The sequence below is a fragment of the Protobothrops mucrosquamatus genome, unplaced genomic scaffold (assembly GCF_001527695.2).
Source record: "Protobothrops mucrosquamatus isolate PMUCROS unplaced genomic scaffold, P.Mucros_1.0 scaffold12, whole genome shotgun sequence".
Taxonomy (NCBI): Eukaryota; Metazoa; Chordata; class Lepidosauria; order Squamata; family Viperidae; genus Protobothrops; species Protobothrops mucrosquamatus.
Window position 1 is genome coordinate 2,712,076 of NW_015386399.1, and position 22,069 is coordinate 2,734,144.

Below are 22,069 nucleotides of genomic sequence, written 5' to 3' on the forward strand. Positions count from 1 at the left end.
CTAGGAATTTCCCCCCAGTTTTTCAATCTTACCCATAGTTCTGAGATTTCCTAGTAGTTCTTCACTGAAATATTAGCTAAGTCTATTAGCAGGACAGCTATTACTTACTCAAATGCTTCTTATTGTGAGTAGTTTTCCAGGCTCAAAAATCCTTTTTCTATTTATTTCTCTCTTTTTTTCTCTTCCTGCTATTCTTTCTCTTGCAGTCTTTTTTTTTCTTGTTTACCTTTCAGACAAATTTGGTCCAATATTATGGATGGGTCAAGAATATGTTAATGGTAAATCTTAATTTTGCCATCACTTTTAAGCATCTGAGCTAGTTTCAAGCACATGACTTGGAATTGTGTTATTTATTGATTAACTTAGGAATCAAATTTCCAGGCTGAATAACTCCAAATACTTTGGATGGCATGACATACACAGAAGCTATAAAATGGTCAATAAAACCCAACATGTGAACAAAACAACAACAAATCCCCATTATCAGAGACAACAACATAAGAATAGTCACATAATGATACTAATCTGCCTTGGGAACAGATAGGTTTTCAATGATTTTTAAAAAACTGATATGTGGGTGTTCTCTCAGCTTGGTTATTTTATTAACTAACTAAATAACATTGTCAGTGCTGATAAGGTGTTATGATGGAATAAGCTGATAAAATATGGGGTCATAGGAATCTCAGGTGGAATATAGCAGAAACAGTGATAAAGCCCATTTTCTAGGTCCTAGTATATGCTATTGCTTAATTAACAGGATCCAGCGTGGGCAAGACTGTCAAATCTTACAGGAGAGGCATAAACCACAGAATAATTTATTTCTTTCCTTAGTTGATATTCCATCATAGTCTCACATCTCTGGATTACAAAATGTGCAAAAATAAACAAAAAATAATATATCTACAGTATGATTAAAACAAAAATAAGCTAAATTCTAACATCATACTGTATAATAATTAAAAGTAAAAGATGACATCAAAATGCTCTCCAGAAAAGTTCAATTTTTAACACCCTCTGAAAGTCATCAAAATAAAGGCTATAGTATACTGATCTTCACAGGGCACTTTTCCATATCCCTGGCATTGCCCCTGATGAGCAGCTCCTTCTACCCTTGGCTGCTATCACTCTCCAGAATTGTGGGACCGTGAAAATTCCCCCTCCCATAAGTGCTGTAGTAGGCTGGGCCAAATCAGATTAGAAAAAGATGCTTTTTCAGGTATAAACCAATACTCTTAGGTTATGCCTGAAGCTGAACTGGAATAACTGCAGAGCCTACATCATCAGGGTAACATGCTCTCAATATCTGAAGGCAGTTGACACATAAACTGCAGAATTATGGAAAGGTTGCAATTTCCAAGAGGTCTTTAAAGCAGCCCTCAACTTGATGCCATTAATAAAAGCTAAACAAATAAAAATATTACTTTTAAAAACCATGATTTGAATATGCAAATTTTTAAAAGATTCAGTGTGTTCCCATTAGATAATTCTAGATTTTCAGCTAATATTCCTAATTTGTTCTTAAGATTAGATATGTTTAAGATATAACATTTAGTTACAATGTATGTATTCTTTTCTACGTCTATATTCAGTATTAGGAAGTTTATAACAATATAGTCTTATTCTTTAAACATGCTCCTCTCTTTAATGTATTAACTCCTGACATTTTTTTCTGGCCACAAATTTCATAAATTTAATTATGAGATTTTTTTCACCCAGTACCTATTTAATTTATAGACCTGCTGCCACAAGATGTATAGAAGATCACAAGCCTGATTGGCTTTAAGAGTGAGATAAAATACATTCTTGGAAGATAAGGTTTGTCAGTGGCTATTAATCATGATGGCCATAGGCCATGTTATGTAGCTCCAAAAGCATATGCTGGGGAGCACAAAATGAAGCACTATTACACTATTATTTTCTTATGGTGGAAAAAGAATGTAGAGCTAAACAGAATTATATTCTGATATAGCAATGTTGTTCACATTTTCCTATTTTATTTTCTTATAATTAATTCCCTGTAATTTTCTTTTCATACAACACTGTCTCAAACTGCAAATTAACATCTAGATCCTACAGTAAAAACAATGCAAGACGGCTGTTTAAAAATTTCAGTTAATTTGAGGAACAGACTTTATACCTCTTTGCACGTGTACTCTGTATTTTATATGTTCTTTATTGACTGAGGTGATGATGGTTGTTATTTTAGCTATTAGGTCTTTCTTGGAAAAATGCATTTATAAGAAAAGCTTTTAGATGACACTCATTTTTAATATACTTCAATTTGATTGCATTTCTGTATATTGGCACTGCATACATATAATTATATACAATTTCACCAAAGCATCATTGAGAATTTAAATGCCAGCTTTCGATCATGCTAAGACCTACTTGGGGAATTCCAAATGTGAAATTATTCCAAGCATCCAGACCCATTTGGAAATATTTTAATATGTGTGATGGGCCCTTAATTATAACAGCCACATGTAATAATGAATCCGTATGTCCACATGTGGAAATCTTGATGCTGGCTGTTTTTAAAACAAACACTTTAGATGGACAGAAGGAAAATATTTTGCTCCATTTCATTGCAATGATCCTGAAAATTGGAATGAGGGTTTTCTCACACAGGCAGAAGCTAGTAACAAATTTTGCCACCAACTCTTTGTCTCTCCATTGTGAACTATGCTACTCTTTGACAAATTCTAGAAAATTTGCCATTAATTTGGCCATTAATGGCCCAAAGAGAGAGAGAGAAAATGTTCTTAAGGAGCATTTAATGGTCTTGAGAGATTAATAAATTTATTGTGGCATGGATTTTTGTAGGCAATGGCACAAACAGATAGTCAGTTAATATCCTGGAGGGGAAAAAGAATTGATACTACAGTTAAAGATATTAGAATACTACCCAGGCACACTATATAATATATATGCTGAATTTGATATAGTAAATGAACATGCATCTTAATTTTGGTGACACACAAACTTTATTTTATTAGAATGTTCCCTACTTCAATAATGTATATAGGTCATTCTTGAATATCAAGCAGGGCAGATCTGACTGACAATATAAATTAAAATGCGAGTGTAGGAGTTAATTATAGTTTTTATGATTCCAAGCTGGCATGAGCTTTGTGCTTAAACATATTCCCTTTCTTTTCACCTTCAAGGGAAGGATTCCTGTTTCCTATTTTGTTTCTTTTCTCAAAAGCATTTAGCATTGTTTGAACAAAACACATCGTGCCCCAGATGCTAAATATGAAGAAAGTTTGGATGAAAATCATTTTGTGTGTGTGTGTGTGTGTTTGTGTGTGTGTGTGTGTGTTTGTTTGTAGGTGCATGCATGTATAATCTGGTGATTTATGGTTAAGATAAATGATTCAGATTTGTTAGATATGAATTGGAATTAGTCCTTCACAAATTATTCCTGGCTGAGATGGGGAAAACTAGACTGAAAGCCACCCCAAATTGTATCTCAAATGTGTACCTCCTCTTATTTTTTCTCTACTACTGCATGGAGAACAGATGCCGATTTCTTGGCCTCTCTATAGGAAAGAGACTATCTGAGAATGCTGACTGAATTCTCAAAACTGAAAATTAGATTACGGTTGTTCTACTCCTTGTCTCCAGAATGAGGATAAATACCTGCAATTATGCATGATGAACATCTGGATGGAAACCTTTACCTTCCTTTCACAAACTGTACTAAGATGTGGTTTGTTTAGCAATGGTTAATGAACGCAATTGCAACTGAATCGTTCCTGAAACACTCTAAACCTAAATGAAAAACAAATAACCATTGTGAACCAGAGAATTACCACTTTTATTACATATATTTATGTTATAAGAAGACAGGTTCCAACTGAACATTAGGGGGAAAAATCCCTGAGAGTAAGCTGTTCAAAGTACAACCAGAAAAACAATGGACTTCCATTCACTGCATGTGTTCAAGCAGAGACTAGACAGCCATTTGTCTGGGGTGCGTCAGGTGGGTTCTGTTCACTGATTGGTGATTCATACCATTCCATTTATGATTGTAGGCCTCAAACAGCCACCAATACAAGAATGGGAAGATCTGATTTTGGAAGGGTTTGCTTGAACATTTTGAAGTGGTTGAGAGCCAAGGGAAAATGCATGAAACCCAGCATTTTCACTATTTTATAAATAAAAGGAGCAGATTTCAACTGCTAACAGTTGAAAATTTCAATGGCTTAATCTGGGAATGGTTCTTATGGCTCCAAAAACATAGTCTGGGGTTCCCCACCTCTTCCATAAACTATGACTTATAACCTGAGTGGCTGGTTTCATGCAACATATTGGAGTTGAAGTCCACACATCATCAATTGTAAAGGTTGAGAAACACTGCATTATATCTCCCAAGGGTGCTTTTTCAAAAGGCAACTGGACTTCCTTTGTTTTCCTGGAAGACATTTCATTTTTCATTTAAGATGCTTCTTCAGTTCTGACTAAATTGTAGGAATAGAAGGATTTATATTCAGTCAGAACTGAAGAAGCTTCTTGGATGAGAAGTGAGATGTCTTTGAGGAAAAACAGAGAAAGTCCAGTTGCCTTTTGAAAAGGCAACTTTGGGATAACCATTGACATTGCAGTAGATAATGAATAAATAATCTGGCTGCTCCATATATTTTGGATTAGAATTCACCCAATAGTCCATTGGTCTTGCTGATTAAAACTTGGAAGAGACAGCATCTAAAATTACCAGAAGACACTGTGTTGACCATTCCTGTTATATAGAAATGCTCTGTACCATCTGAAACAGCCCTAAATCAAATATGAACTGTGTCTGCCAGGCGGACTTCCTAGGAAAAATCAGTGCAGAATAGACACCGGGATTTTCTCCACTCATAGTCAGATATTTTTCCTGCAAATCCATCTGGATATCACATTCCACCAAACTTTGTATGTTTCTACAAGAATGAATGAATAGGCAGATAAATAGACATAGCAAAAATGTAAGACCAAGCTTCTGACCTAGACTGGAGGTTTGCACAACAATTAGCCTTTCCTTTATTTTAGGGTTAATCACAAGGTTGAAAATTCAGCCAGTTTGAAACCAAGGGCTGAAATGTCACTTTCGAAACAGGGTTAAGAAGGTCACACAGCTGCAAATAATAATAGCTCGATGAAAATCAGATTCTGACTGCAGCCCACTTCAAGAATAACATTGGAACAGGAAGCAAGCCTGTGTGATATTCTTAGTCGAAAAGCCCTACGTATTTTTGCGGATATTTTATTTTGCTGTTTGTTTTATTTTCCAAGATGGAAAATAAAATGAGCTTTCTTAAGTCTAATTATTTCACACCATTCCTTAACAGTGATAGTGTGATGGCAGATTTGTGGTTTGTGCTATCAAGAAGGATAGTATGTAAAGCAAAGAGGAAAAATGGCCTCAAAATTATTGTGGTAGTTGCTTCATTTGTTTTTTTAGTGTTTCTTTGTGGTCTAGTGGGATTGCTTTAAAAGGTATGCCTATTCTGTTCTAATTAAGCAAAATCAAGTTTAATATTGTCCAGATGTTTATTAAGCATAGATACTGCTGAAGAATGATCCACTCCCAACTCCCTCGCTCTCTTTCCACTTACAGCAAAATAAAGTTTCCTACTCCAATTGAGGTGTCGATGGACACCTTCATGTTGTCATTTTGACTTCCTAATCAATAGCCATTGAATCTCCTAACACGCTCCCATCCAATTATTAAAGAGGATTCATCCATTTATCTTGGTTAGCCAAGCTGGAATAGATTCTACCAGCCATCTGACCCGTCCCCTACATACTATGCTGTAATCGGCTCTGTCAAACTCTACATTTTCTTTTTCATAATCTTTAGCAAATGTGCCCATCAAGGTAGCAGATGAATAGCTAACAGACCTCCACCTTGGGGGAATCAAGGCAGTGGATGAATAGCTCAATTAATACTTCAACAGAATTTGATGATATGTTTTGCAGTAGGAGTAGGATTAATTTTTACTGGTGTATTTAAGTGTTTTCCAGTATATATACATCTACTCATGTGCTGTGCATTAACTTCCATTGGAACAAATATGTATCAGAGACACATAAAAATGTATGAAAAATATGCATAGCTAATTTGTGAAGCCAAATGTTTTTTTCCCCCCTTTCCAGAGAATGTGTGAATTGGTGTTTAGTAAATTCAACTTAGGCCAGCAGTTCATAGCACTTAGCTGAGATAAGTTCATTTGGGGGGGAAAAAAACCTAAGTAAACTTGCTTGAACCTGGAATATACTTTATTGAGAAATCTTGGGGCTAAAGACTTTGCCCAGAGAGTTTGAAATATGTTGAACAAGGAAGGTGGGGAAAAAATACTTAGGTATATTGACTGAAAAAATCTACACAGAAGTGTATATATAATTCCTATGGTCAATTAGAGAAAAACTTCCTCTTTTCTATTTTACATTATATTAAGCTTGACTTCAAAACAGTTCTATGTTTGGGCATATGTTTATCATATTATTTTAATATGAAGGATATGTTTGGAGTGATAGTTCAGACTACAATAATGCAGTCACTTCTTCCTGCATCACCAAACAAAATCACATTTACATTAATTCTGATAGAAGTTGGCTTAGTGTTGTCCTTATGATTTTTATTATTTGGGTTCACTTTATTTATTTTTATTTATTTATTCTGAAGCAAATGTGTTGGATAATGTGAAATGTCATTATTTTCAATATCATTTTCTTGTAGATCAGTCACCTTGAGCCAAGACGGAAGAACATTTGACCCTTTGCTAAGTGTCTTACCCTGGAGTAACTAACTCATCTATACTGCATTCATATTAAGAGGTAAACAAACCACCATACCAGTTTAAGATGTGTGATTAAATGGTAGATCATAGACACCCACTGTATCTGATAAAATTTCTCACAACACTAGCAAAAACTTAAAAATAGAAAGACATTATGCATATTTAACATTGCATTTCTAAAAATAATAGGTCCAGCACAATTTAGTTGTAGCAAGCATAATTGTATTTATTATTTATTTAAATTGTTATAGTGTCATCTTTATAAAAAGGGTTTCTTTCTAAACAAAAAATATATAGAAATAATAAAAAATATATTTTAAAAATCATATAGTAATAAGACAGTAAAGCTTTCAAAAGACAGTAAATATCCTTTAATAATTCTAAAGGGTTAATTAACATTATTATAATGATAGCCTTTTTGAAAAGAGAAAATAAAGACCAGCTGTAGTTCCAAAGAGAGATTTGAGCAACATTTAGAAGTTTTTTCTTTTTGCCTACCAATAAGCTCAAATTTGGAAATTCTTTGATAGGTCTGTCTAAATAGCTCCATTAAAAGACAATTTTTCAGGGATCCATATTCTAAGTCACAGAAAGCTCTAAAAGAGCACCTACAAAATATAAATCTCAGAGGTAATAAAATCCTTTCAGAATAGGCATAACAATGTACACATATAATAATAATAATAAAGTTGGAAGGGACCTTGGAAGTCATCTAGTCCAACCCCATGCTCAGGCAGGAAACCCTATACCATTTCAGACAAATGGCTGTCCAGTCTCTTCTTAAAAACTTCCAGTGTTGGAGCATTCACCACTTCTGGAGGCAGGTTGTTCCACTGGTTAATTGTTCTAACTGTCAGGAAGTTTCTCCTTAGTTCTAGGTTGCTTCTCTCCTTGATTAGTTTCCATCCATTGCTTCTTGTCCTGCCCTCAGGTGCCTTGGAAAATAGCTTGACTCCCTCTTCTTTGTGNTGAGCAAGGTACCCCCTATACTATACCTGTACATTTGGTTTTTCTTGCCTAAATGTAGAACCTTACTTTTTTCACCATTGAATTTCATTTTGTTAGATAGCACCCAGTGTTCAAGTCTGTCCAGATCCTCCTGTATCCTAAGCCTGTCTTCTGGAGTGTTGGCTATTCCTGCCAGCTTGGTGTCATCTGCAAATTTGATAATTTCCCCATCTATCCCCTCATCCAAATCGTTGATGAAGATGTTGAAGAGCACTGGGCCCAGAACAGATCCCTGGGGCACCCCACTACACACTTCCCTCCATGTAGATGTGGTTCCATTGAGGACCACACGCTGAGTACGGCTGGTCAGCCAGCTACGGATCCATCTGGTGGTGATGCTGTCTAACCCACATTTTTCTATCTTATTAAGTAGTAGGTTGTGATCTACTTTATCAAATGCCTTACTGAAGTCCAAGTAAATTATATCCACAGCATTCCTCTGATCCACTAATTTCGTCACTTGGTTAAAGAATGCAATAAGATTTGTCTGGCATGATCTGTTTTTGACAAACCCATGTTGGCTTTTAGTACTGACTTTGTTTGCCTCTAGGTGTTCACTGATTCGTTGTTTGATTATCTTTTCCAGAATCTTCCCAGGTATTGAGGTCAGGCTGATAGGTCTGTAATTCCTGGGTCCATTTTTTTCCCTTTTTTGAAGATGGGAACTACATCAGCTCTTTTCCAATCCTCCGGTAGTTCCCCAGTGCTCCAGGATCTTTGAAAAATATAGTTCAATGGTTCTGAGATCACATCTGCCAGTTCCTTGAGAACCCTGGGGTGTAATCCATCTGGTCCTGGTGATTTGAACTCATCTAGGCTGGACAGGTGCACACTTACCATTTTCTTGCCTATCTTAACTTGTGTTTCTATTCTGTTTTTTATGGCACCAGTTTTGGTAGGTTGGTCTGTTTTTTCCCTTTCTGTAAAGACAGATGCAAAAAATGAGTTAAACAATTCTGCTTTCTCCCTGTTGCTTGTCACCTTCTTCCCACTTTCCCCCACTAATGGACCAATCATTTCCTTCACTTTTTTCTTGTTTTTTACATGTTGAAAGAAGCTTTTTTTTGTTATTTTTGACTTTGGTCGCAAGCCTTAGTTCATTTTGAGCCTTAGCTTTCCTCACTTCATCTTTGCAGGCTCGGGCTATTTGTTGATATTCTGACTTAATTATGTGCCCCTCTTTCCACTTTCTATACTTGTCCTTTTTATCTTTCAATTTATCAGAGAGTTCTTTATGCAGCCATTCTGGTTTCTTTTGAGAGCTGTTATTTTTTCTCTTTGTTGGTATTATGCTGGACTGGGCTTTTATTATCTCACTTTTCAAAATTTCCCAAGCTTCTTGAGTTGTTTTCCCCTTGAGGATTATCATCCATGGAATCCTTCCCAAGCCCTCTCTAAGTTTATTGAAATTAGCTCTCTTAAAGTCCAAGACTCTAGTTTGACTGTGTTCTACTGCTTGTGCTTCCATACTGTGTTCTACTGCTTGTGCTTCCATACTGCATGATCACTTCCTCCCAAGGTTCCTGTGGCTTCAACACCTTCTATCATTTCATCTCTGTTAGTGAGAATTAGATCCAAAATGGCTAATCCCCTAGTTCCCTTCTCAACTTTTTGGGAGACAAAATTGTCTGCTAGGTTTGCAAGGAATCTGTTTGATTTTCCACTTGGTGCAGAGTTTGTCTCCCAGTTGATGTCAGGATAGTTAAAGTCCCCCATTACTATTGTGATGTGCTTCCTACATACCTTAGTTAGCTGACTAGCAAAAAGTTCGTCTATTTCCTCTGTTTGGTTGGGTGGCCTGTAGTATACACCTATGGTAATGTCGTTTCCCCCCCTTTTATATTGACCCAAATGCATTCAAGACAGTTTTCTTCATTGTTGTGTTCTATTTATGTAGATATGTAGTTAGGGGAAAATAAATACCAAAAATAATGCAACCATTGTCTTTTGACAGCTGCTAAGGAGTAGATATGCAATGGTTATGGAGACCATTTCTTGATCTAAGAAATCTCAAAGAAAATGTCTATAATGTTTGCTGGAGAATTCTGGGAGTTGAAATCTACACATGTTAAAGTTGCTATGATTGAGAAACATGTCTTAGAGCAGTGGCAAGATTCTTAAAACAGGAAAGCATTTGAATATCTCCATACTGTAGGAAATTAACTGGAAAATTGCTCTAGTTGAACTATAAAATCCCCACTCACATGGACACACTGCCCAAATCTTCTGTATTATAATGATGCAAAATATGATTTTATCCTACTTGATTTAATGAACTGTATGCAATAGTGGTGCATGCTTATTTAGTCCTGGGTTATAGGTTCCATTATCATTTAATTAAACAAGGTTACTATGCCTGTTTTTTTATATTGTCTTTATTATATTCCAATTAAAATAAAATACAGCCTTCTTCTTTTTTAAAAGTGCTATTTTACTACCATAAAGTGTATATCTATGGATAGAAAAACAATTCAGTGTGGTTGCTGTCCCTCCAACCATTATTCTTTTAAAAAATATATTATTAGTTTTATGAGACTTTATGACAAGTTAGAGTACAATGTACTTCTTGGTAAGATAAAAAAAATGTGGGATAGACAGCATCACTGCCAGCTGACCAACTGCACTCAGCGTGTAGTTCTTAATGGAACTATATCTACATGGAGGGAAGCTCCAAGGTTTTGTCTTAAGTCCCATACTCTTCAACATTTCCATAAATGTCATCAAAATTGCAAATTACATTAATTGAGGGAAATACCCAACACTCAAGATCTTGATAGGTTCAAGATCTAAAAAGATCTTAACAGACTTGAACACTAGGTCCTATCAACAAGATGCAATTTAGTAGTGAGAAAAGTAAGGTTTTACACTTAGGCACAGATAGAAAATATATGGTATCTGGCTCAACAGCAGTAACTCGGAGAGGGATCTAGGAATCCTACTAGACAAACATTTAAGTATGAATCAGCAGTATTCTGCAGCTGCCAAAAAAGCCAATGTAATCCTAGGCTACATCAAAGAGAGATAGTATCAAGGTCATGTGAAGCACTGCTTTGTACTACTTTGATAATACCACACTTGGAATACTCATCCAGTTTTGGTTAACACAGTTGTTAACCTAGAAAGACTGCAGAGAACAATAACAATAATGATTAGTGGATTGGAGGCTAAAGCATGAGGAACGACTGCAGGAACTAGGTATGTCTAGTCTAAAAAGAGAAGGACTAGGGGACAGGATAGTCTTCCCATCTCAGTGCTTGGTAACAATCTCAGATGTTCCTCGAATCACCTGAAGGCATGACAAGAAGCAATGAATGGAAGCTAATCAAGGAGGGAACCAACCTAGAACTAAGGAAACATTTTCTGACGCTGAGAACAATTAATCAGTGGAATGGCTTGCCTCCAAAAGCTGTGGGTGCTCCATCACTGGAGACTTTTAAGAAGATATTGGACAGCCATTTGTCCAGAATCATATGGGGTCACCTGCTTGAGCAGGGGGTTGGACTACAAGACCTCCAAGGTCCCTTCCAATTCTATTATTCTGTTAAAAATACTCAACATAGTCACTTTCAGTAAGAATATAACTTGTTGCCCTCTTTGTTATTTATCCTTTAATAAAGGATCCTTTATCCTTCTGTATAAGATGGATGAAATGACTTTTTTTCACCATCAATTTCCCTTTCTTAAATAGTGTTAGTAGAACAAAATATTATTGAACCAGTGACCTACACCCTCTTCTTGGTCTGCAACTGAAGAATGTAAAGCTTGGTTCCCTCTCTTGATAAATGTAAAATGTAAGTTTCTCAAAGTTTTGTTAATACAAAACATGGTAAAAGTAGAACGAAATGAGAAGCAGCCATTTTGCAATCTGGTAAATAAACTGTTCCATTTAATAAAAACATATAGATGTGGCATTCACTTGGCAGGTCAACTTATTTCAAAATGAAACATCTCTAGTTATCTAAAGGCATCAGAAAACTGTGAAAAATTTCTCTTATCAGCTGGAAATCAAATAAAAATAGTAATGCTGTAACTTTACAAATTGTGACCTGAATACACCTTTCACATATTTTTGAGGACAGAAAGTATGTCTATGCAGCACACATCTTTCTCTCATAGATTCCACGTAAGTCAATTCAACTGAAGAATGGGTGAATCTGCTTTAAAAAAATAATGGCAAACTTGCCTTTGCTAATAATTACTTAGGATAGTAAGTAGTCAACTGAATTTCACATGCATTTCACATGCATTTGTTCTGTATTTGGTTTGGACATATCTGCAACTGGATTAGGTAATGAAGACATTTTCAATCTATGCAAAGATACCATCAAGAGCTTTTTGTAAATTTGGAAGCATCAATATGTGCCATTATAATTCTCTTCTTTTCAAATCTATGCTTGGTGATAATCTTAGATGCTGGAGTATCATAGTCCTGGATGCCATTATAACCACTGTATTTTTTTACTGGTTAAAATAATGAACATTTTGATATTCTTATAATCAGAAGTTGAAATATTTGCAGTAACTTCTAACAAAGAGGATACTAGGTCATACAGCAATGAACTTTGGGAAGATCCCAACCTGTTTCTGGAAAAAATAATTTGCTGCATCAATCAGAATTGTAAATCCTCAAATAGCACTAAACTACCCATGGAAGAGAATATTTTTCTTATATTTAATTTGTATTTAGATTATAATAAAACAGTATTCTGTAAAATTGTTTCAGAGTAGAAAACTGAAGTTTACCAAATAGAAAATTGTTGGAAATGAAAAACTAGTAAGCATTAAAAGATAGTCTCTATTTCTATTCATCTGTGTAGATGAACAAATAAGGACAAAGCACTTTCTAGATTAAAACATGACAAGCAATTTTCCAATTGCCAAAGGTTTATTTGCAGACAGATATAATGTTTTCCAGATAGAAATTCAAATACTGTATTGAGATGTATTCACAAGCAAATTAGTCTGCCACCCTAATTTTTTTGTTTTTAAAAAAATTGAAAGGCCATCTTTGTTTTTTTATTAGCTTTTTTTCAGTGAAACTAATTCTCAGTTTCCAGGAATGTGGAAATTTAGGGTCATTCTCCTTTCAGAGTTATTATTGCCCTTTTTTCAGACTATATATGCACTTTTCATTCTGAAACCTTATAATATTTCTATGGGAATGGTTGATAGTTTCAACTTTGAGTCTTAATTTTTCTTCCCTTTCTGCTCTTAAATTTATTCAGTCTATTCAATCTTATTAGAAGTATATATATAAATATCCCTGTTAATTTATTTTTTAAATTTTTATATTAAGTCATAGACATTTTTCTCTGAAGTGTTTTTATTTTCAAGTATATGCTTGCAACTTAAGTCTCCTAACAAACATATTTTTACAACTTTCCTTTATAGAATGTGTTTTTGTCACACTTTCTCCAAATATAATTTTTTGTAATTCCTTTCTAATTGGTAAATTTGTAGATAGGTAAAAATGTAGGTATTGGAGTCAACTATATTTCAGTTATTAAGTAAGATTTTTTTTTAATGAGTTGGTAAAGTCAATGTTAAAATGCAGACTTAGATGCAAACATATACAGCTTGCATTTCCTGAATGTACCTAAGCTATTGTACTATTTATTTTAACTTCCAACCACAGTAATCAGGTGGTTGAAATATATTATCTATCACATCTGCAGGAACCAGATTGAGAAGGCTGGCCTGTATTTTCCATATCTGCTAAAGCTATGGACGGCTATATTTATGTTTTTTTTATTCCCCCTTTTTCTTTTAATGTGTAGATTTATGAAGAATCAAAAATGAATTTGGAACAAGAGAGGCCTTTTGTCTGCAGTGCCCCAGGCTGTTCACAGGTGAATTAAACCTGCAAGAATATAGCTGTAGTAGAGTTTCACCATGCTAACATGTCCCTATCATAATTTCAAATTTTATTATATCATTTTAAAGTGCTCTTTCTGCTAGCAATTTAATGCCATAAAACACAAATGCATAATAAATATGGCTATTCTGTTCAGTTCTGTCAATGGATGTGCCTCATAGCAACTTACATACACCCTTAAGAAACATTTCTTCATTAAAATTTTATTACATTAACACAATCAGGGTTTTAAACTTGAATAAATCGTAAGTGTTAAATAACAGTTATCCTGAAAGAAACATCTGAAAAACACAACACTTGATGATGCTTTTTAGGATGGATATTAATCCTTTTCTGCCTGATGTCCTGGAAGAAATAAAGCCAGATAATTCTGAGAGAGACCTCCTCTAATTTCCTATGTAGCATTGTTTTGTTCCCTGCCATACTTAAGAATCCCAGAATATGTTTATAAATGTATAGTCTCATATGCATGAAATAATATTAAATAACAGTGTGTGCAAAGGACTTGAAAAGGGTGTCTTGCAAAGGCCATAGTCCCAGCTGATATATGGCATCTGAATCCTTGTGCAGATACAAGAGAAAATCTTCAAAGCTGTTGGTGCTCCCCTTTCTGAGCACACAAATACTTTAATGCTTTCTCAGCTTCATCTGATCAGCACCACTTTTGAACGTTTCATACAGATCCATTAATCATTGGCTCAGCCATTGGCAGACATTTTCTCAAGGAGTAATAACATCACTAGATAATTTTCAAATATGTTCATAAGACTGTATGTCCCAAAATGTATTAATAGGTAACAAAGAGAGACAGAAAAGCAAATACTACATAGACCAACAAAATGAAAACTTTTCTTTAGTGACCTTTTATAATAATGTAAAATGTATTATTTATTTATTAAATTTCTACTCTACTTAACTTAAGTAATGCTGGGTGGTTTACAACAGTAACTCATCCAACATTCTTTTAAACAGTAAGATTTAAATAACAGGAAGCTTTCAGTCACCGTTACTTCTATAATTTGATTCCACTCTTCCTCATATTCCTTATCTGTCATTTTAATGCTTGGAATAGTAAAAAAAAATAAATTCCAGTCAATATTTCAGGAGCTGAAATTTTTATTTTCCCAACAGCGCTTTCCAACAGAGGACCATCTGATGATCCACAGTCACAAGCATGAAATGACTTTGAAGTTTCCTTCGCTAAAAACAGACAACATGTTATCAGGTGAGAAGATAGGTATGAGAAAGACATTCAGTTGCCAATTTTGCTGTGATAAGGATGGATGCTACTGTTCTGACTTGCTACCGGATTGTGTGCTAATGAGGCAAATAAAATTGTTCTCTTGCTTTACTTTATGCCATGGGTTAGTTCAAGTTTTCTGATCCATGTACAGGAAGTTGAAATCAGCAAAGTAGACATACAAAATAAGTCCTCAAATGGCTTAAAAATCATAAGTCCAATGCTCCTTTGTATAAATTAGTCATATGTTAATTGGTTGCTTGTAGTTTGTTGCTGGTGTTTTTTGTCACTACAACAAATGACCAATACAGAAACTGTTCCCCAAAACCTTACGTGCTTCCTTCACAGGGCACCCTGTGAAAAGACATTTGTTTGTCCTTGTATTGTGGAATCAGATGTCTTTGGAGTTTGAGACTGGACAACAGTGATGTCGAAGCTGTAGGTTAAAGCAGATCACAATATCATGAAAGCAGACATGCTATTTTTATACTAACAAGGCTATTTTTATACTAAAAATAATGACTTTTAATTGTGCAAAAAAAGCAGGAAATCTTCATACAAGCATTTTTGAACAATGGAGACTTTAAGATGTGTGGATTTCCCCACCTTAAATTTCCCAGTCAATATGCCAAGGTTGAGAAACACTGTTCAACTCTCTCCCTATCGTGTCTTGCACTATTTCCATTGTAAGTTTCAATCCTTGCAACTTGATGTGTCAAGTAAATAAAAGTTGGAAACCAGCTATATGCAACTGGACTGTGGAAGTAGGTTGCTATGAACCTATTTATAAAATAATGTATGGAGTGCATAATTGGGTTGTGGAGAGAGAGAGAGAGAGAGAGAGAGAGAGAGAGAGAGAGAGAGAGAGAGAGAGAGAGAGAGAGAGAGAGAGAGAGAGAGAGAGAGAGAGAGAGAGAGAGAGAGAGAGAGAGAGAGAACAACACTGAAAACATCTTATCCACAGTATATACTAGATCTGTGAAATTGCTAGAACAGTGATGGGGTGATGGCCACCAACTTAGATGGCTTCCAAGGGGATTTTAAACAAATCCCCTTTTAATAGTTACTAGTTATGAAGCCTATATCTTAACTAGAGGATCAAAGACAGCCAGAAATTGCTCATACTTCATGTTCTGTTGATAGGCTTCTCTTAGGATCTGGCTGGTCTCTGTGGAAAACAAGACTCTACACTAGGGAGGCTTTTGGACTAATCTATAAGATGATTCTCTGTATAATCTATTTCCCCATGTTTGCATGTAATATATCACTTAGGTCTGAACAAAATCTCCCTAGCTCCCAGTGAAAGTGGTGGTGATAGCAGTGGGAAAGCAAATATCAATACCACATGAAGTAATATACTTTTCCATTCTGTTTAGCTCCCAATTTAGCTTTGTAAATCCTTTACGAAGAAAAAGTCCCCAAACATTTGCAATTACTATCATACAGATTTTATATATTACTTTCTCTTTTTTTGCCACACATTACTATTCCACTGTAAACCTTTTCTAGCCCTGCAGTAGGCATGAGGGGGTACATTGTACTGTCCAGCTGACATGGTCCATTCAGAATACTTGCTAGTTCCTTTACTGCAAAATGCAACCCTTCAGCTAAAAATTAACAGTACATTACATTAAAGAACAAGCATTAGTTAGTGTAGTTATTAAGGTATTAGATTAGAAACTGGGAGACCATGAGTTCTAAGCTTGCCTTAGTTACAAAGCCAACTAGGGGGTTAGTCACTCTCTCTCAGCCCTCGGAAGTAGGTAAGAACAGACCACTTCCAAAAATCCTTGCCAAGAAATCTGCAGGGACTTGTCCAGGAGTAAAGACTGACTTGGAAACACACACACACACACACACACACACACACACACACACACACACACACAAACACACACACAAACATCTTTCTATTATCACTTTCCCCCCATTCACTATAGTTTCTAGGCGCAGCATGCATGAAATTCCTATTTGGGCTTTAATTCCATGTATATTAATAATGCTCATATTTTAAAACTATATTTTCAGTTGTTTTTCTAAAATCAAAATCAAAATGAATAACCTTGCCCATTCTTTTTAAATACCTATCTATAACATAAGTGCTACCAGTTCCTTAATGAGAATAATGTTACAATTTGGGAAATATCTTTATAGGAAACAATCAAATTAATACAAAAGATTTTGCCAGCATTTATGTGTTTCAGCATCCTTTATCAGGTGAGAGCTTACAAAAAGGTGAGGGATGAGAAAGCCAAAAAAAGTCAATAAATTAAACTAGATGTACAGTTTAAAACTGTACAAAACTACTTCTGGAGTTTTCCAGAATTATAACTGCCTATAGGGAGGTTGACTGGGATGAAATCTAGTCTCACAGCAACAATCCTGAAAATATTGTACATTGACATTTTTTAAAAAAATAATGTAAATCCAAGTAGCAGAGGGAAAAATGTGAATTACTGAAAATGCTTGAAACACTCTCTTAGAAGAATGTAACTACTGAAGGCTTTGGGTTTAAAGATCTCTGACACTTCCAGAATAATTTCACAGAGTAATAATAGGGTTGAGTAAGAATAACAATTTTCAAAGACTCTCATATCATTGCTGTTCTCTTATTATACTATATGTTACAATGGAATTACTGAACCAATGCTTACTAATGTAGGCATTACCTAGGTAGTTGTTTGGATTTGTTACAAGGACTTCTTTGGGCTGGATTATGTTTGGAATGCCACAGACCATTTCTGATTTAGAAGACTTATCATCCTCAAAGTAGTGTGGTTCAGAAGAGATATAGAATGTTCTGGATTTCTTCAGAATGTTCTATTTCTGGAGCAGTAAGTTTTACATGCAACTTGGATTTTGCACTCGGAGCAATTTATTTAAAGCAGAAGGAAGCCAAACTGCATATTACAAGATTGGCTCCCGGGAGTTGAGTCAGACTGTTCATCACTTTTAGACAATCACTGAAGGAAACACAGTAGGTAAATTGCCAAAATGCCATAGGTGAACACACATCAGAAGGGAGAAAAATAATTGTGAGAAGAATAATGTCTTAATGTCTTAATGATCCATTAGAGCTTAATGAGGTAGTTTCCATTTATTTTAAGTATCACAATAGACAATAAGGTTGAATTAAGGAAAGATACCTATTAGTTGCAGGTAAACAATATAAAAAACAATTGTCCACCCATTTTTGATAGTTACAACTCTACTGTCTTATTGGGTATAAGAGAACTCAGACCAGTTTAAATAGATACAAAAATAATATTTTTCTATATTTTAAAATATATACACCATTTTAAATGTTGCATTTTAATTTTTGAATTTCTAAAAGAACTTCTCATTTTTCAGCACAGGGACTTATCAGCAGTTTTTTAAAAAGCAGTTCTTGGTGCTTTACAGACAACAAAGCAGAGGTTCAGGCTGTTATATTTCATAAATTTACACTTTGCTTTAATCTAAAACCTTTACATTAAAGGTAATTGGAACTGTTGAATAGAAGTAAGATTAAGAGTATATTTGCAAAACATTTGACACAGAGGAATTAACTGGAGGTTATTTTTCCAGAATTGTCTCCAAGTTCATTTCTAATCTTGGTAGTTAAGCAGGAAGCAAGCCATGCTGAGTGATCAGTAAGTTTAGCCTGGAGTACTGGATAAGATCCAGAATGGTTGGGCTTATTCAGATCTTAGATGTAAGAATCATAATTGGTGCAAAGGAAGACTTGGATTTTAAATGTCTCAGTCTCTTGCAGCAATGAGACTTTTTTCCTTTTTGTAAATTAAATGTGAAATATGATCTCAATGACAATAGCAGATAGAAGAATAAATATGCATACAGACTTATATTGCTCATGCGTAGACACAAACATCATAGTCCCCACTCATTTTTTTCCAAATAAACATTCTTACATTTGCCCCTTATGATTCAAAAAGTGTTCTAAGCAGGGAATTGTCTAAATCAGTGTTTCTCAACCTTGACAATTTTAAGGCATGTGGACTTCAACTCCCAGAATTCCACAGCCAGCATTGCTGGCTGTGGAATTCTGGGAGTTGAAGTCCACATGCCTTAAAATTGTCAAGGTTGAGAAACACTGGTCTAACTGGTATGGTTCTAAGATCTCTAAGGGTGCCCCCCCAATGCTCTGAACTCAGGGGTTCACATTTTTTTGCCAGCTTATGTTGAAAAATAATAAAATATTAAAATCCTATCAACAATTATGATAGAGAGCAGTGAGTGTAAAATTTAATTTTTAATATAGTAAATATTGTTACAAACAAACAAAAACTCTTTGGGGGTCCTACATAATTTTTAAAAGTGGGAAGGGCTCCCGAGGGAAAGAAGTTTAAGAAGCATTTGTCTAGGCAATTCTTTGACACTATATTTGATTTAGTTTGCCACAAGTTCAAGGATGGGGAATCTGAATTTTTATATGTTTCTTGGCCAAGAATGAGGAATGATGAAGATTGTAGCCCAGAAGCATCTGGAAGGCTACAGATTCCACACCCTGATTTAGTTTAATAGCAATTTCATTATTTAGAGTGCATAGTCTTTTTTAATTTTTATTTCAATAATTCATTTTCTTCTGATAGAAAGATATGGGGAAAAAGCTGTTTCCTCAAATAGAAGTAATCCCTCAGGAAATCTAGATTCCTTAAAGTTAGATGTTTTATTCTGAGATTTCTTAATGAAATTTAGAGATGATATATGAGAGGGAGAGGCTTTCCCCTTCAGACATATTCTCCTTTTAGACATTTATCTCTGTTTTCTTCCTTTATTTTGGCAAAGTTGTTTCAAGTCATAGGCATCTGAAAAGAATCATAGCTGTAGTTGCCCTTTAGCAAATTCAGGTGCAGTATTCTTAAACATATATAAATTCCCCCATCCATTTCCCCCCCTTACAATAGCTATTATCTTCTTCTTTCACTCATTCCAGTCAAACATGTTATGATCAGGTACTTTTAGAATTGAATATAAAGAAACCAGTGCTCCAAGGGATCAAAGATCATTCATAAAATTAAAGAAAAAAAATATATTTTCCTTATTTGCCACCCCAGTAGGTAGGCCACAGTGGGTAGGCTCACACTTCCCACTAGGTCTAAAAGAAGCTACTAGATGCATGCTTAATAAAGAAGTAAACCAGGCCATATTGTCTTCCACTGACTTATACTTATCATCTGCATCCTCTCTCTCTCTCTCTCTCTCTCTCTCTCTCTCTCTCTCTCTCTCTCTCTCTCTCTCTCTCTCTCTCTCTCTCTCTCACTCACTCACACACACACACACACACACACACACACACACCTCTCAATTGTGCAAATAGCTGTGGAAGAAAAAGCTGATTCATTTCCATATCCGTACATGCTAGAAAGCTGATCAGGGCTCGTTATCACCTGGAATATCAGCTGGAAGCTTTACTTGACATATTTAAATATAAGAGCAGGAATACAAATAACAATTATTAATGGTCAGTGTGTGAGAGCTAGGGATGACATTTCTGTTCAGAAAGAACAGCACTGCAAGAGAACACAACAGAATTGCAATCTAATTGGATATGAATTCTGAACTACTGTTCTTCTTGCTCAGAAGCTTGACAACATCTTTAGATAGCTATTATTTCAAAAATACTGGAAATATGTGGCTTCTATCAGAGTTCATTCTCATTTCTGTGGAAGCCTAACACACATTCATCTTCTCCTAAATATAGTACGCCATATATAGTACGCCTAAATCTTGTCCTAGAAGAATTATTTACTTCTCATACTATCTATAATTTCTCTCTATGCTGATTTTTGCAATGCCTAAAAATAGAAATAGTGTAACAAAAGTTTTTACATTTATTTATTTATTCATTTATTGCAAGCATTTATATATCTAACTATATCAAACATTGGGACTTAACTAAGGCTACAACAAAATAAACAACAGAGAGAGAGAGAGAGAGAGAGAGAGAGAGAGACAGACAGACAGACAGAAAAACAACAACAAAACTATGTATTAATAAAAAAAACCAATGTGCAAAATGACAAATTGATTGAGTATATTAAAACATGATATAGAGAGGATATTCAAGAATTCTTTCTATTTCAGTTCAAAATTAAATAGAACGATGTTTTGGTTAAAGTTTATGGTAGAGTAAAAATATAGTACCTAATGAATTGAGTTTGAGCTTTTCCTTGTATCTTTATGGGTATATTTTTGCAGAATATTTTTGCAACACTACAAAAATAATTTGTTACGAGAATATTTTTTTACTCCCCAAATTAGCCCACAGATGTGGCAGTATTCAAGTACTGATAAGATCCAACTCTTTTAGCCACTGTTTCTTAATATTCTCAACTTTAAGATATGTGGACCTCAGTTGTAGAATTCTTCAGCTAAATTGCCGGTTGGGAAATTCTGGAAGTTGAAATCCATTCATCTTAAAGTTGATCAGACTGAGAAACATTGCTCTTAGTTTTCAGATTTTGCTATCTACTTTATAAATGTGTATATCTAAAATTTCCAGAATAATATGCCATTAAAAATAAAAGGAACTGAATCCAAAAGCAATGGGCCTATCACATCCACATGATAAACATGCTACCACTGTGCATAAGATAAAGAAAATTGCATCATAACTTTGGAAACCCTCAATTTTTTAGCTTTGGGGTATGTTCTCTAAGGAAATAAGATGACATAAGTACAACAGCCTTCATACAACTTAATCATTGTGTGTGGTGAACAGTTGATGCTATTTCAGACAGCGCATGCTATAATTACTTTAAATGATGAGTGAAAGTTGTTTCCATTGCTGTGGAACAGTTTAATCCACCCATATCTAGGGAAATCAAATATCTCAGAAACCTGAGGCAAATATGCCAATTATATGCACCTCTAATTGAATTGGTGCAACCTAATGCAGAATATACATACTTTAAACAATAGATAAAAGTAAACTCATTTGAAGTTGGACACAGGTTTGATTATATCTGGGCTTGCACAGAAAGTCAATCATTGCATGTTTGAAGACGTTCCATTGTTCCCATTCACATATGTCTCATCAACATAGACTTCCCCCTTCATGTTTTTGGAGGCACCTATATAAAAAAACACAGCTGCCAGGGATACACATTGTCTAATCTGTTTGAGTAATGATGTGACAAATAAGTGGAAATAAAAACT

The 22,069-nt window shown here is 34.9% G+C and overlaps 1 protein-coding gene across 1 annotated transcript in view; it reads left to right on the plus strand.

Moving 5' to 3' along the window:
* The first annotated feature begins 6,737 nt into the window (after positions 1 to 6,737).
* The window catches only part of LOC107282751 (cyclic AMP-responsive element-binding protein 5-like), a 47,808-nt gene continuing 32,476 nt past the window's right edge, over positions 6,738 to 22,069 (plus strand). Inside the window, exons 1-3 of the mRNA XM_015810567.1 lie at positions 6,738 to 6,822; positions 13,571 to 13,642; positions 14,800 to 14,893. Coding sequence (XP_015666053.1) covers positions 13,589 to 13,642; positions 14,800 to 14,893 — 148 coding nt within the window. The 5' untranslated portion in view covers positions 6,738 to 6,822; positions 13,571 to 13,588. The remainder of the gene's footprint in view (positions 6,823 to 13,570; positions 13,643 to 14,799; positions 14,894 to 22,069) is intronic.